Source organism: Ovis canadensis, chromosome 4 (assembly GCF_042477335.2).
Source record: "Ovis canadensis isolate MfBH-ARS-UI-01 breed Bighorn chromosome 4, ARS-UI_OviCan_v2, whole genome shotgun sequence".
NCBI classification, from domain to species: domain Eukaryota; kingdom Metazoa; phylum Chordata; class Mammalia; order Artiodactyla; family Bovidae; genus Ovis; species Ovis canadensis.
Window position 1 is genome coordinate 26214072 of NC_091248.1, and position 15477 is coordinate 26229548.

The 15477-nt window shown below is 39.3% G+C and overlaps 1 protein-coding gene and 1 long non-coding RNA gene across 3 annotated transcripts in view; one reads left to right on the plus strand and one right to left on the minus strand.

Moving 5' to 3' along the window:
• LOC138439140 (uncharacterized) overlaps positions 1-15477 on the minus strand; it is a 299286-nt gene that overhangs the window by 280838 nt on the left and 2971 nt on the right. The window lies entirely within an intron of this gene.
• The window catches only part of COL1A2 (collagen type I alpha 2 chain), a 37196-nt gene that overhangs the window by 7857 nt on the left and 13862 nt on the right, over positions 1-15477 (plus strand). For both annotated transcript variants that reach the window (XM_069587426.1, XM_069587427.1), the window contains exons 5-29: positions 2030-2074; positions 2165-2218; positions 2310-2363; positions 2684-2737; positions 3170-3223; positions 3758-3811; positions 5332-5376; positions 5673-5726; positions 5818-5862; positions 6222-6275; positions 6870-6968; positions 7094-7138; positions 7239-7337; positions 7813-7866; positions 8026-8133; positions 8503-8556; positions 8658-8756; positions 9675-9728; positions 10174-10272; positions 10631-10684; positions 11388-11441; positions 11594-11647; positions 12157-12210; positions 13195-13239; positions 14584-14682. In XM_069587426.1, coding sequence (XP_069443527.1) covers positions 2030-2074; positions 2165-2218; positions 2310-2363; positions 2684-2737; positions 3170-3223; positions 3758-3811; positions 5332-5376; positions 5673-5726; positions 5818-5862; positions 6222-6275; positions 6870-6968; positions 7094-7138; positions 7239-7337; positions 7813-7866; positions 8026-8133; positions 8503-8556; positions 8658-8756; positions 9675-9728; positions 10174-10272; positions 10631-10684; positions 11388-11441; positions 11594-11647; positions 12157-12210; positions 13195-13239; positions 14584-14682 — 1584 coding nt within the window. The remainder of the gene's footprint in view (positions 1-2029; positions 2075-2164; positions 2219-2309; positions 2364-2683; positions 2738-3169; positions 3224-3757; positions 3812-5331; positions 5377-5672; positions 5727-5817; positions 5863-6221; positions 6276-6869; positions 6969-7093; positions 7139-7238; positions 7338-7812; positions 7867-8025; positions 8134-8502; positions 8557-8657; positions 8757-9674; positions 9729-10173; positions 10273-10630; positions 10685-11387; positions 11442-11593; positions 11648-12156; positions 12211-13194; positions 13240-14583; positions 14683-15477) is intronic.

A 15477-nucleotide genomic window follows, 5' to 3' on the forward strand; every position in this document is an offset into this window, starting at 1 on the left:
ACAAGCATTAGTGAGTTTTGTTAGGGAAAAAAAACTGATAAGAAAATGCAAAATATATACTCATGTGTATAAAATAAAGGGGAAAATTGCTACAAGTAAAAACATTAAGTTGATTAAACGCTGCAGTTTAGTACATATCCACACATAATTTAGTGATTTTTTAATTAATTATTTGCAAACAAAAGTATTTATCTGCCCAAAGTTAAGATAGTCCTTAAAATATAAATTTTACCTGGACAATGTATGCAATGCTCTGTCTTCAAAAGATGTTCTGCTGTAGCTAATGGTCCGCAATAAGCTAATACACTGTAAGGGCAAGACAATATTTTCTGTAAATTAAAACTCTCACTTGAGAAGTAATATGCCTTTAATTGATGATTTCCAATTTCCTGATTTTGCTGGTAATTTAAAGCATTCATAGCTGAAATGAGGAAGTAGAGATTTTCTCTTGGCTTTGTTTATATTGGATATTTGAAACTAGCCATTTCAGCTAATGCTGGGCATTAAAAGCAGTACCCATATCTTAAGAAGAAGCTAAAAAAAAAAGTAACTCATTAATTTAAAAAAAAACAAAACACCTACATAAGTCTGGAAAGTTAATATGGATTTTAGGTTTCCCTGACTTCGGAACATCTTTCTGGTGGGCAGAAAGTGTCATGTTTTACTTTTAAATATCAGTGAAATATAATTTAAGCTTGCACATTGACAGGCATTCACAGACATATGTAATCAACAGATATTTGTTTCACAAACAGGCAAGATAGGCAGCAATAAAGCATTAAAATAAATTTCCATGTTGGAAAATCAGTAACTATAAAACCCCAAAGGGTTCTTCTCTGAATTAATGAGTAATCATCCTCTACCCAACAGCCTCCACAAAATAAACTACCTTTTATGTAAATGAAATTGTTGCAAATACACGGAAAAAATGAATAAATATAATAAAAAAATTCATGGCGTCAAGGAAAATTATTTTTTAATGTACCCCTGAAAATATTATTTTGATTGAATAGTGACAGTTTTTCTTTTAACGTGGAAGCAATTTCTAAAACCAAAAAAAAAAACACCATAATTCTTATAATTAAAATGATGTGCTTTTAATAAAATCTGTATTGTTTCACTCTGGGCATTAATATAGTGGGGCAGACTTGACTGCAGAGTCCCCATAGACAAATTACCTGAGGCCTGTTTGTACAGTATTTTCAGCGTTAGAGGCATGGCCCCTAGAGAAGAAATTGCATGGGCCTTGCAAAGGGGGCTCACGGGTGTATGCAGCTCCCGAACCAGCAACACTTGGTCTGATTCTGTGTGCTACAGAATGAAGAACCAAGGGGAGAACAGTCTGCTGCCATTTGGGCCATATTTTCAATAATAGTAACATACAATAGATTCTTCCAGTAGGACTTTCAATAGTATTTTATTTTTCCTTCACCCCTTACTACATCCACTTTGGTTTGACATTTTCAGCAGCCACTAATAGCCTTTAATGGAGCCATAAGATTATAACATAAGATTATTAAACAAAAGATTATAACCTCCCTCTAATCATTAAGAAAGACTTTCAATCTTTTGCAACTTATGCCCCTTGTGGCAAGAAAAACACCAGTTTCTTAGTTAGGTATGATATGAGGAGATGACTTATGATTAAGGAAATCCAGGTGGAAATGCTTCACTGGCTGAGTGCACGGTAGTTGTAGAGTCTGTACCAAGCAAAGACTGAGTCACTTCATTTCATTAGAAGAACCTCAGTATGCCCAATTGCACACGAATTTAAGGAACCGGTGGCCAGGCCATCTAACCAAGTTATGTTCTGGGTTAGGAGAAAAGGTGAAAGCAAAGGCAGAGAAACAGTGAAGAAACTTGGATCAGTAAATGCTTCCTCGGGAGGGACAAAAACTTGAGAAATGAAACCAGGACAATTCTGTTCATTAGTGCATCACAGACTGTGGCACTGCCGAGGTGGTCCTGTCTAACCCACCCCAAAGCCAGGATGACTTGCCAGTGCTGACTGTGTCTGTCCTCTTCACAGGGGTTGATGGGACCTCGCGGCCCTCCTGGCGCCTCTGGAGCCCCTGTAAGTACCGGGAGCCTGTACTGTCTCTTATGTAAAGAAGACAGAGAATTAAATAAAGGCTTGGAATGTGACTTACTGTGTTTCTTGTAGGGCCCACAAGGTTTCCAGGGACCTCCTGGTGAGCCTGGTGAACCTGGTCAGACTGTGAGTACTTTTCCCCCTGTGTGATAAGTATTTTTTTCAAAAGATTTATTAATATAGCATTAACAAAATGAGGGGTCTTCTGTTTTCCTAGGGTCCTGCTGGTGCTCGTGGCCCACCTGGCCCTCCTGGCAAGGCTGGTGAGGATGTAAGTATTTACTCTTAAGCATTTCCAAGTGTACCATTTAAATTCTCCTGCCTCAAATTGAATTTCTAGATCCAAATGAAGGATTCTGCCAAAAGCTGAATATGCCTGATGTAATTCTACCCATATGGAAAATAATGTTTTAATGAAATAATGATTAATTTTCTTGTATTTAAGGAAATATCATTGTTAATTAGATACGTATCTGGATCCATATTTTTATATAATGCATTTTTCCCCCTACTGTAAAAACCAAGATATCCCCACTTTGAGCTGATTGTTTACTAAGAAAAGGTTTACCCTATGATGCTTTGATGTTTTAGGGTCACCCTGGAAAACCTGGACGACCTGGTGAGAGAGGAGTTGTTGGACCACAGGTAAGATTTTTTTTTTTTTTATAACAGCATTTAGTCCAAACATCAGAGGTATCTCATGTATCAAATAATTGCTAAAACTAGAATCAGGCTAAGTGGCAATGTAGATGTCGTACTTATGACACTCACTGGGGGCATCCAACAAATAAAAGAATAGTTAAGTTAAATAGTTGAGAATGCATAGTTTTTATTAATGCTAATAATGAAACATTAATGACAGCAAGCCTACTGTAAACAACTAAATTGTGGGTTCTAAGAGTATCATAGGATTAGTTACTCAAATTATAGCATCTTAGTCACCTCTCTGTGCTTACACATATGCTAGTCTTTGATTCCAAGCTTGGACTTCAATGAGAAGAAACACTTTGGAGGGAAGAAATCAGGATCTTTTTATTTAGGATAAAAATGTCATCTGTCGTCTGTGTTTCTTTTTAGGGTGCTCGTGGCTTTCCTGGAACTCCTGGACTCCCTGGCTTCAAGGGCATTAGGGTGAGCACCTTCTTTACCCACAAAAGAGAAAATGTTGATTACTTTTAGTAAACCCCTCAGGTACCTTTAAACTTCTGGATAACACATATTGGTTCCAAATTCCTGGAATCTGCCCAAGTGGAGAGAGAGTTAAAGAGTAAAGTGGCCAGAAAGTAAAGTGGAATGTAGCTCTTTTTTTTTTTTTTAAGTCTGTTCATAGCTTCCAAGAAATGAGGATCCTACAGAGAAAACTACATAAGATGGGTGGAACTTAAGAGGCATTTAAAGCCGTCTGAAGATCATAAAATTATTAATGATGGGAAGTACGTGAGAGAGCATCTAGTTCTTGATGCTTCTCTTTCAAGTGAGGGAGGCTTAGTGACTTACCTAGGGCGACAGAGGGAGTTTGTCGGGGGCTGGGGCACTGGGACTTCATACTCTCCTGAAGCAGTCACAAGGTTCTTAGAGAGACAGTAACTGCACAGACAAAAGATGTTTGAGTTGACCGATCACTGTGATGGAATAGCATGTTAATAATGAGGATTTGCCTTTCAGGGTCACAACGGTCTGGATGGATTGAAGGGACAGCCTGGTGCCCCAGGTGTGAAGGTAAATACGAAATCAGAAGTTCTGTTTTTAAAACGATGCCATTTCCTATCTCCATCAAAAAATATGTTTTACTGAAGGCTACTCATATTCTTAAGAATATCTGATTCCCTCAATACTTTAAATCCCTCAATGGTCAGGACTATGGGATTCTATAACAAAAGGCCAATTGTGAATAATATTCATTTAATTTAATACCTATTAAATGATTAAGATAAAAATAATGTCAATAGTGTCTTCCTCCATTTCCTTTCCTCCTGTAATTTCAGTTGTTCTCTGCAGCCACAATAAAAGTAAATAAACATATAATCAGATACTAGAACACTGTGTTAGTTTAAACTGCAAATTCCCCTCTGCCATGCACTAATTAGATAGGTACATTCATGTCACAATACACTTTTCAGCCTCTTTCCTGTGATTTATCTGTGCACACTCAAAAAAATTTTAATTAGGTAATTAAAGTCTCAGAAGTGTGTTATCTCTTGGCCCGGCTCTTCTCTGACAGCGTTTTCAACTATAAAATGTTCTCTCTTCTATTAAGGAGATAATGTGATATTAAAGTGAATACCAACGTAATTACAAATTAATGAGTAACGAATACTAGTGGGACCAGAAATGAACATGAATATGGAGACTATGTTCTAACTTTGCAGCTGCCACACAAATGGATAAGGTCAAACTTCCCCTCCCTGGAGCCTAAGATAATAGCTCAGACTACTAATCACAGCACCATCAAATGCTAGGGCTGCAAGGAGCCTTGGAGGCGCTCTCCTTTCGCAGATGCAGGAAACTGAGGCCTAAAGAGAATGAGTGACTTGCCCAAAGTCACACATCCAGTAGGAGGGCACAGGCTAGAATTCCTGACTCCCACTCTAGGGCTCACTCATAAAGAATACACTTCAGATAAAAATCCTAGAAATGAAGCATCTTAAATGGTCTCACCGACCAGGTTTCTTCTATATCTAAATTAGATTATCTTGAAGGAAAGTTCCTTTTCACATGCCATAGTATTAGATTACCACCACCACCACCACCACCGTGGTTTTCACAAGAAGGTAGCTTGGAAATAATACAGCTCTGTAAAATATTAGGAAACTTCGAATTTTCATGCATATTTTATAAAAGTAAAAATACTGTGTTCAAAATAACTTTAAAGAGGGTAAATATGTTGCAAGCAATTTACCCTATTGTCTCTTTTTATGTTATCATTCCTAATACATAAGCCTCGTCTAAATGATATCCAAAATCGAAGGGGAAAACTGGGGAAAGGGTAAATAACATGTGACCACATCTCCCTAATACTGTGGTATATTATATTATCTCAATAAAAACCCATATTGTATACATTTTTAAAATTTACGTGGTCGGCATAATTGAGAAACAGTCTATATAAGAAATGTTACCTGAATACATGAATGGCTGAAACTGAAATGATAGTGTAAAAATTACCCAATCAGAAAAAAGTAATATATATATATAAATATATAAAATGAATGAAAACTCAATCCTCCTTTTCCATGTAGGGTGAACCTGGTGCCCCTGGTGAAAATGGAACTCCAGGTCAAACGGTAAGTATTGATTACTTTACTGTAAATAAAAAATGTGTACACTCTTTGCAAGCTGGAACTTCTTTAATGTTTTTGCTAATTACCATTCCCCTTGGCATTGTAGTCTTTGATATTTTTCTAATAGCCTTCTGCCTAGTTAATTGAAATCCATTACCTTTTAGTTGGAATTAGAACAAGACCTATTTGTTTCCAGTGGATTCTTGCATATGTTAGAAATTGGAAAAAAGCAAATGATGCCTATGACTTTTCCTTGAATTAGCAATTCTGGATTTCATTGGAAATATTTCTGCTTCTAGGGAGCCCGCGGTCTTCCTGGTGAGAGAGGACGTGTTGGTGCCCCTGGCCCAGCTGTGAGTGCTTCCAGTTTGGTTCTTTTTTATAAGCTTCTAATATCTGCCATTTAACTTTGCACTTGACTTTTTTTTCCTCTTTTCTTCATAGGGTGCCCGTGGAAGTGATGGAAGTGTGGGTCCTGTGGGCCCTGCTGTAAGTTGTGACACTGAAGAATTTGGAAGGATTGGGAGTGTGGGATGGAGCTGTATTCTTTATTAATTCCTTGTGAAATAACGCCATTTAGACACCTTGCCAAATATTCTCTGAAGGGTCTGTTTATAAGAACTACTATCCTCGAGGCTTGAAATTGATATGTAAAATAAAATCTACCTCACTTGGGATTCCTAGAATGGCTTCCCTCTGATAATATACCATTGATAACAAACTAGCTGTCAGTTTTCTCTGGCCAACATCAACGGTGACCACACCACTCTAAGCCGCTTCAGTCTCCTGTTACTGTTTTGTGAATTTACTGGGAGGAAACTTCTCACCACCTTCTCCTGTGATTTCAGGGTCCCATTGGGTCTGCCGGCCCTCCAGGCTTCCCAGGTGCTCCTGGCCCCAAGGTAAGAATGCCGGTGACCACTGTCATTACTTGAACACTTTTTATTGTGATGTGAAAGAAAGGGACTATGTTTGCAAGTAGCCAGTTACAGAACAGCAGCTTAATTGGTCCTTCCTTCAAACTGGGTATAGAACAGCTGGTTTTCTCTCTCTAAACCTGAAATAGATTCTCTCTCTGCACCCTGAGCACGGTGGGCATAGATAAAGATGGTAGCATGGAAACTGACTCCACGGGGCTCCCCTGGTGTACGAGGACGAGCTGGAACTGAGTAGTTGAGATCCAGAGTCTCTACCAAGAGAGACAGATGTAGATGTAGATAACAGTGGTAGCCAAGATGGTCAAATCAGACCAGAAATATAGAAATGCAGACCCGCAACTGGGGTGCGTGCTCAGTCACTCAGTTGTGTCCAGCTCTTTACAACCCCGTGGACTATAGCCTGCCAGGCTCCTCTGTTCTTGGAATTATCTGTGGTACCAGACCTCATAAGGGAAAGTATTGCAGTTCTGAAGAAATGTCATAAAACTTGGTGACCTAAAACCAGAGATATGCTGTCTCATTTTTCGCTAATGCCTCGGTGTCTATTCCTGCTTTTAGGGTGAACTTGGACCTGTTGGTAACCCTGGCCCTGCTGGTCCCGCGGGTCCCCGTGGTGAAGTGGGTCTTCCAGGCCTTTCTGGCCCTGTTGGACCTCCTGTAAGTAGCCATTGTCGTTAATCTAACCAAGCAGGAGGAAGGAAATGAAAGGAGTGAAGGCAGGATCATAGAAGAACAGAAATACTCCTATGAACCGTATCCTTCTCCCTTCCTTTCCCTTACAGGGCAACCCCGGAGCCAATGGGCTTCCTGGTGCTAAGGGTGCTGCTGTGAGTATATGGCTAAAATATGCCGCTGTGGCTTTAAATGTGTTTAATGGGCGCTGTCTCTCATTGTCTGGTGATGGACCTTGCTGCCTTTCTTCCCCAGGGCCTTCCCGGTGTTGCTGGGGCTCCCGGCCTCCCTGGACCCCGGGGTATTCCTGGCCCTGTTGGTGCTGCCGGAGCTACTGGCGCCAGAGGACTTGTTGTAAGTGGCCGTGGCTGATGCTCCCCTCATTCTCAAATGCCGTCCCTACCATCATTTCATCCCCGTCTAGACTTACACTTACCATCTAATCATTCTCTTTCTCTCCAGCATTTTTAATTTGGATTTTTTCTATAAGTTCAGGCACCTGTATGTATACTGTCTTCCCCCCCCACACACACACACACTGTGTGTCCCCCCTCTCTCTCTCTCACACACACACACACACACACACACACCCCTCCTGTTCTCCTGGACCATCACCCAGAGGTCAGGGAAGCACATCTCTGCTGTACCAGTCTCATCCTTTCAAGTCAAGACTGTTCCCCTGTAGGTCGTTTACATGTGAACTGAGCGAATTTCACAGAGAACTAAAGCTCGTGTTACCTTGACTCATGAACAGTCCCTGATGTTTGTCTCCCAGAGAGGATTGTGACAGCTGTCTGTCATTTGACCACTGTTTTGTATTGGACCCTAGGGTGAGCCCGGCCCAGCTGGTTCGAAAGGAGAGAGCGGCAACAAGGGAGAGCCTGTGAGTAGTTCTGTAGTCACAATTTTATGGAATTACTACTGTTTCAATCCAAAAAGTAATACTTCTACTTTTTTAAAGTTATTGCTTTTCTCTAGCTGGATGTAAAGACAAATTTTATTTTCCTGCGTTTCTTTTTTTTTTTTTTTTTTCATTAAATAGGGCGCTGTTGGACAGCCAGGTCCTCCTGGCCCCAGTGGTGAAGAAGGAAAGAGAGGCTCCACTGGAGAAATCGGACCCGCTGGCCCCCCAGGACCTCCTGGGCTGAGGGTAGGTCCAAACGCTCTTGACACCCAGACACGCCAGAGGCACTCCTTCATTGGGAATTGGTTAGAATTACCAAGTGCATTTTCTAGATGAAGGAGGCATCTGCTTTCCATCTGCTGTCTTAAATCACTGCCTCTCAATTTGATATGTTATAAAATTGGTCTGGAAACAGAGTTGACCTACTTTGCAGAATGCTTCTCCCACACATTCCTTCGGGGTTTGGAGGAAGTTTTTTGGCTTGGTTTGTTATTGTATCCCCTGCTGAAGGGCATCAAGATATCTTGCATGTGTGCCATGTTTTAATACATTCTACTCTACCTGATGGAAGAATTTCCCCTGATTTTCTTCTGTGTTTTATGTGCTTTGTTCCAGGGAAATCCAGGCTCCCGTGGTCTGCCTGGAGCTGACGGCAGAGCTGGTGTCATGGTAGGGTGTCCATTATTCATATCCTGGAAAGGAACTTGAGGCTTCTGGTGGTGGCTATGACATTGGCTTTAACAAGCTCCCCTCCCTCTTCTTTTAAATAGGGCCCTGCTGGTAGCCGTGGTGCAACTGGTCCTGCTGGTGTGCGAGGCCCCAATGGAGATTCTGGTCGCCCTGGAGAGCCTGGCCTCATGGGACCCCGAGTAAGTTTCAGACTGATTCTGAGAAAGTCACACCTGGCACTGTTTCCTTTTTTAAAGGGATGATTAATATTTGAAGACAACAATTAAAAAAAAATCAAAAGTTAATTTGTTAGTAAACTTGCTGACAGTTCTCTTTTTAATTTAACTTTATCAAAGCCCAGTAGATATTTTGATGAATTTAGTTGGCTCATAAATGTCCTATTTATTACTTGATACAATGGCTGTGAGGTTTTTGGAAGAATAGATTTATTTTAATATATCCAAATTAGGTTGGTTCTCCTATCAGCATGAATCTTTTATCTCAATTTGTGAGTTTTATATAAGGTGTTCACAAAATGTATTAGGACTATACATTATCAGTTTATTAGATTCATAAGTGAGTCATTTTTCTAGCAATCACAAAGTGCTATAATGTATTCAGCATCACACTAGCCATGGAGAAATGACCTTTAGAGCTGTAGACACTCTAATCCATAGCAATAGAGTAATTTTTTGCCTCCATTATCTCTTATGGATGGGTATCAACTGTAATTGTACCATAAATAAGTAATAGAGACACCAAACATAGCAATAAAAAAAATCCACTTTGAAAACTGCTTACTAAAAGTATTTGTTTTTCTATTACAAGATAGAAAAACATATATGTTTTGCCCATCAGTATTGCTCAACAGTTTCTTGAGATATCTTTAAATGGGTTGGTTGCACTAAAATTCAATAAAAGGAAAGGCATTAAAAATAGAATGAAGAAAGTTTTCAGGGCTTTTTCATACCTCCTGGCTAGGGCTAATATCCCTAATTTTTGCCCTAAGGCAACAAACAAAAATTGGGAGGAAAGTGCTTTTGTGACATTTCAATTCATTGGAACCTTGAGTACATGTTGAAAGTGCCAATAGGAAAGCATCCTCATTTGTTTTACAGGGTTTCCCAGGTTCCCCTGGAAATATTGGCCCAGCTGGTAAAGAAGGTCCTGCGGTAAGTATCACTTATATTTTCAAGGACACTTATTGCACCCTTATCAAGTCTATTCTGTAGCTTATTTACACATGAAGACGTTTATACTGAAAATAAGTATCAGCCACACATAAATCTGGGAATGCAGAGTAATAGATTGTAATTACAGAGTCCAAATGAGCACAGGAGCAAAAGGAAGAAGAAAAACAGGGCAGGGAAAATTGAAGAGGGTGATAAGGTTTGGAAAAGAGAGAAGGGGGGAATTGTGTACAGATGAGATTGACTTGGGTGCGTGTGTGACATCCTATTCAGAAAAGGAAAATGGATTCGTAACTTACTGACATCTTCTAGAAGAAGTTCTATGCATTCAGAAGATGATTCTGTTTCATCCCATGGCAGAATCGCAAGCTTGAGGTTGTGAGAGCCTGTAGATGCTGAGTGAACATGAAATAAACTCTGGTTTCAGGGTCTCCCTGGTATTGATGGCAGACCTGGACCCATTGGCCCAGCTGGAGCAAGAGGAGAGCCTGGCAACATCGGATTCCCTGGACCCAAAGGCCCCACTGTAAGAATCACCACCACCTCCTCTCCCTCAGCACTTTTTTACATCACAATTCATCAAAACTCTCATTTCTCTCTGGCATCAGTCCCCTCTACCTCAAGGGGTTCCTTTCAACACAAGAAAACTGCAGTTTACCAGTTACCACATTAAAAGTTGGCCTCCAGTATGTCATTGTGAAAGCTCACATCCTGAGCTGCTTACAGGTGGACCTTATTGTAATCTAGAGCTGCACAACAATGGGTCATGCCTCAGATAACAGAACTCAAGGATGAGGAAGCTTAAAAAAAATAAGACATTCATATTTCAGAATTGTCATGGTTAATTTGACATTAAATGTATGTTTTTAAAATGTTTATTGTAGGGTGATCCTGGCAAAGCTGGTGAAAAAGGTCATGCTGGTCTTGCTGGCCCTCGGGTAGGTGCTCATTTCTGTGTGGCTCTATCCACGTGGTATTTATTCATGTAGGATACGCTCCTTGGAAAAGACCCTGATGGTGGGACAGATTGAGGGCAGGAGGAGAAGGGGGGAACAGAGGATGAGATGGTTGGATGGCGTCACCGACTCAATGGACATGGGTTTGAGCAAGCTCCAGGAGATAGTAAAGGACAGGGAGGCCTAGCATGCTGCAGTCCGTGGGGTCACGAAGAGTCGGACACGCCTGAACAACAACAACACATCTTTGAGGCCATTGCATATCATTCCATCACTTTCTTTCTACGATGGTACCCCCAAGGTTCTTTATACAATCAAAAAATGTCTTTTCTCTTTAACCACACTTAGAAGGCAGTGAGCTATAGAACAAATTAGAATGTATACTAAGTCAGAAATATTTATGGGTGCTTTTGGCTTTTATTTAATTCATTTTGTGATTTAAAAGCTATGAATATGCTAGTAGAATTCTCTGGCCTTCATAAGTTGCCCTTCATCCATGGATTTCCCATAAGCCATATCAAAAAGTCAGAAGGCAGTATTTGGGCTTTGGCTGGGGACCCACAATATATTTATTTCATGCTAAAATGTCAAGCTTTGTTTTGAGGAAGTCACACATGCTTTAGGGAACCTTATATTGTCTGACTCAGGAGTGACTAACACTGAGCCCTTCTGCTAAACATTTTAGGGTGCTCCAGGTCCTGATGGCAACAATGGTGCTCAGGGACCCCCTGGACTACAGGTAAGTATTCTCCCACTCTTGTCCTATTCTGCCCTAAAATGAATCTAATCCCACAAATATGGCCATTTCTGTTTTTCCTCCAGTCTGAAAGTTATGTAGCTAGAAAGCAAGGGTGGCATATGCCTCTATGTAATCTTTCCTATCACTTTCAGGGTGTCCAAGGTGGAAAGGGTGAACAAGGTCCTGCTGGTCCTCCAGGCTTCCAGGTAAGTCAGCTAAAACACACAGACTCGGGGTCCGTATGATTACTTTGGTCAGACTGTCCAGTTGTAAATCACTATACCACTCCCCCCCCGCCACCACCACACAGAACATGATTTCAGAACTGAAGCAAATAGATAGCAAGTGAGAAGCTGCTGTGTAACACAAGGGGCCCCCAGCCTGGTGCTCTGTCATGACCTAGAGGGGTGGGATTGGGGTGGGAGAGGCAGGGTGGCTCAAGGGGGAGAAGACTTATGTATACTTATGGCTGATTTACAATATTGGCAGGAACCAACACAGCATTGTAAAGCAAATATTCTCCAATTAAAAGTTTTTAAAAAGAACTGAAGCAAAGAAGGGTACATATTTTTCAAGGCAAACTTTTCTATAAGCCCTTCATAACACACAGTGGTTAGTGATCATACTGATATTAGATAGTTGCCCCCAAAACCAATTATTAGAAAACCCCCCAAATATAGTCATAAAGATGGAGGTTTGTATTTTTTTCATCTAGGGTCTGCCTGGCCCTGCAGGCACAGCTGGTGAAGCTGGCAAACCAGGAGAAAGGGTGAGTAAAACAAGTGATCATAAATTTACCTAAACTTGGGACTTTTTCTCTGTTTAATATCCTACTGCAGTGCAATTATGATGTACAAAAGGAAACTTCATATTTCATGCGTTAATGATAGTATTCCACGTGTTTTGGTACTGTTGGAGAGAATGAGCCAAGTTACTCATTTTCATTCAAATTACTTTGTTTTAAGGATTGAATGAAACATCATATTATGGAAGTGAAATATATCATGAACATTCCATTTAATAGCCTTACTTTTTGGTATTGCTCTTGGTAACGTTAAAATACAGATTATTTCCCTCTCCACAGAAAAGAAGTGAATGCGCTGATTTTCCATCAAACTAGGCCCTGAAAAATTGCTTTTAATGTTTTTCTTGGCATTCAGACATGACACCGCTATTCACAATCAGGGCATGAGCTCTGAGTCATTTTATCTATAATTGTGATGAATGTGCTTCAATTCAGTTACATTCTGTGGCCTGTTCTCCTTTGTCAACAGTGGGGCACATTAAGGAGACAGCTGGTCAGTAATAAAGGAGATACACTTGGGTATACAATTAGCTAGGTAATGGGCAGAATATGATTGTTTCTATTAAGAGAGCAGTCTGTTATATAACTAAAAATAGGCAATGTCTGATACTGTTCATCATCATTATTTATTATATTATCAAAGGAGAAGAGTCTTCTGTCACCTTTAAAAAAGCAATACACTAAATAATGAGAAACTAAAATTTTCTGCTACCAGGTTCTAGGGGAGATCTATCTTTCATATCAGTGGAATTCTCACTTTTTTTTATCTTTCCATATACCAAGAAAGTTTTCTTGTTCCTAATAGCCTGTGTACTTACACACTCATGGAGGTAGAGCCCACTTGGCTTTATTTTACTCTTTCAAAAATTTTCTAAACATCGTAAACGTAAGTGGATCTAGAGAAAATACGTAAATGTCATACTTTATTTATTCCCATGTTTTGCCTAGGGTATCCCTGGTGAATTTGGTCTCCCTGGCCCTGCTGGTGCAAGAGTAAGTATTACTTTCATAAACTCCTGACAATATTTTTAAAACAAATATTGTGCTTTCTTCTAAAAACTACTGATGACCTTGTAACAACAAATTTCTGATACTCTTCTGTAGTCAAATTGATTTCTAAATTGATAATAGACTTTTGTATCTAATTGCTCATATTTCTTATTAAAAATCCACAAGGTATAAAAAAATAAGTGAACTAATATATGTTTTATATCCAGTGACTTATACATACATGTGAGATATGTTTATATGACAGTGACTTGACCTGAGCTAAGGAAAAGTAATATCCTATTAAGATTTAAAGTCAGTTTTTCCAATGCCCGTTGATACTCAAAGCCTAAAATCTGAAATCATGAGCCTACTCTTGTTTAAAAAATTAAATAAATTTATATAATTTGTCTGTGGTCATTAGACTAACTGGAAAGATTAGTTGGCCCCTATAGTATCCTGTTATGTAGCTAGTTACCATAGAGCTGGGATGCCCACACAAATGTAGTGATATGAGACCACTGGGAAGATCCCCTGGAGAATGAAATGGCAAGCCACTCCAGTCCTCTTGCCTGGAAAATTCCATGAACAGAGGATCCCGCTAAGTTACTGTCCATGGGACTGCAAAGAGTCACACAGGACTGAGCAACTTCACTTCTTTAGGACCATAGAACCAAATTGTAACAAGGGTCTTTGAAACAGTTGCAGTGTGGACTTACATGTTAAATATTCTGAACCATAGAATGCTATGTTGCAGTGATATTTACATGCAAATTGGGACGTGTTTAGATAGGTAGAAGAATAAAGAGACATATATACAAATATACACATTTCATATATATATATATTTTGTTTTATATATATATGTATACACACACACATATATACATATTTATACCTGTTACACCCCTATTGTGTGCAATTGTAAAAAGAGAACATAGATATGAAGATATATAACCTTATTTACACCTGGTATTGCTTTTCACTGAAAATGATACAATGTTTCCCTTTGAATACTGTGTATAACTGGCATCTGTTTTTACCTATGGATCTATTAATATCACAGAAAAAAAACAAAAAGAGGAAATGAATTCTAAAAGTTGAACATTACACCCGAGAGGCAACAGATTTTGACTTTGTAGCCATAGACCACTAGAACTGAATAAAACCTTAGAGATTATCTCATCCCATCCTTTTGTTTTACTAGTAGAGAAATTATGGGAAAGTAATTGTAATTTGCTTGTAAATGGAGAGCTGGGATTCAGAAGCTAAACAAGCATGAACTCTGATGTATAACATGATATCTCGGAAAATGATGAACAGCACAACACTTCTGATTCCTTCCCACAGGGCGAGCGTGGGCCCCCAGGTGAAAGCGGTGCTGCTGGGCCTACTGGGCCTATTGGAAGCCGAGGTCCTTCTGGACCCCCAGGGCCTGATGGGAACAAGGTAAAATGTGATATTCTATATTGCTGGTTTGGCCCAGTATGCTCTAGAATAAGTAAAATCCTTTATAATAGTAAATGAATTATTTCTCAGATTTTTAAAATTTACTTTCAGTACGGTAATGATTTCCACCACAGTAAATAACAGTCTGATTCTAGTAGACCCAAATTATTCCAAAGGAAGCAAAACCCCAGTGTTCTACACACATAAATGAATTAGTACGGGTTTTTACTCTTTTTTCATTACATTATTCATACTTTTGTCTTAATCTAGAAACACCATATATATCTGGACACAATTTTTGGAGAATGAAATTTTACTTTCCCAACATCCTAGAGTAAAATTTCAAAAAGTAACTAAATTTTAATAAGAGAATTTATGATGATAAAAACTAACTGGACAGTACTTTCATCTCCAAAACCTAAGCCTGAAAACTTGCGTTTCAAAATAGAACCTGTGATTTAGATCTTAAAATAGATGGAATTATACATTTCTGAAAAACAGATTACTTCAACTGCAGTAAAGAGAAGGCAATTTATACTGCTTCTGATTCTTACCTTTAAGGGGTAAAGAGTCACTATAAAAAGCTATTTTGGTATATGGAAGGATATTGGAAAACATAACAATAAGGTAAGAGGGCGAGAGGAAGGAAGAATGGAAATATTGGTTCTCTGAGAAAGTACTTTCAAAAGGTTTTATCTCGGAAGCCAGTCAACAGGTTTTAAGTACATGGAATTGTAAGGCGTTATAGAAAAATGGAAGCTATAGTCCCCACTCTTAAGGAGATTAAAATGTAAA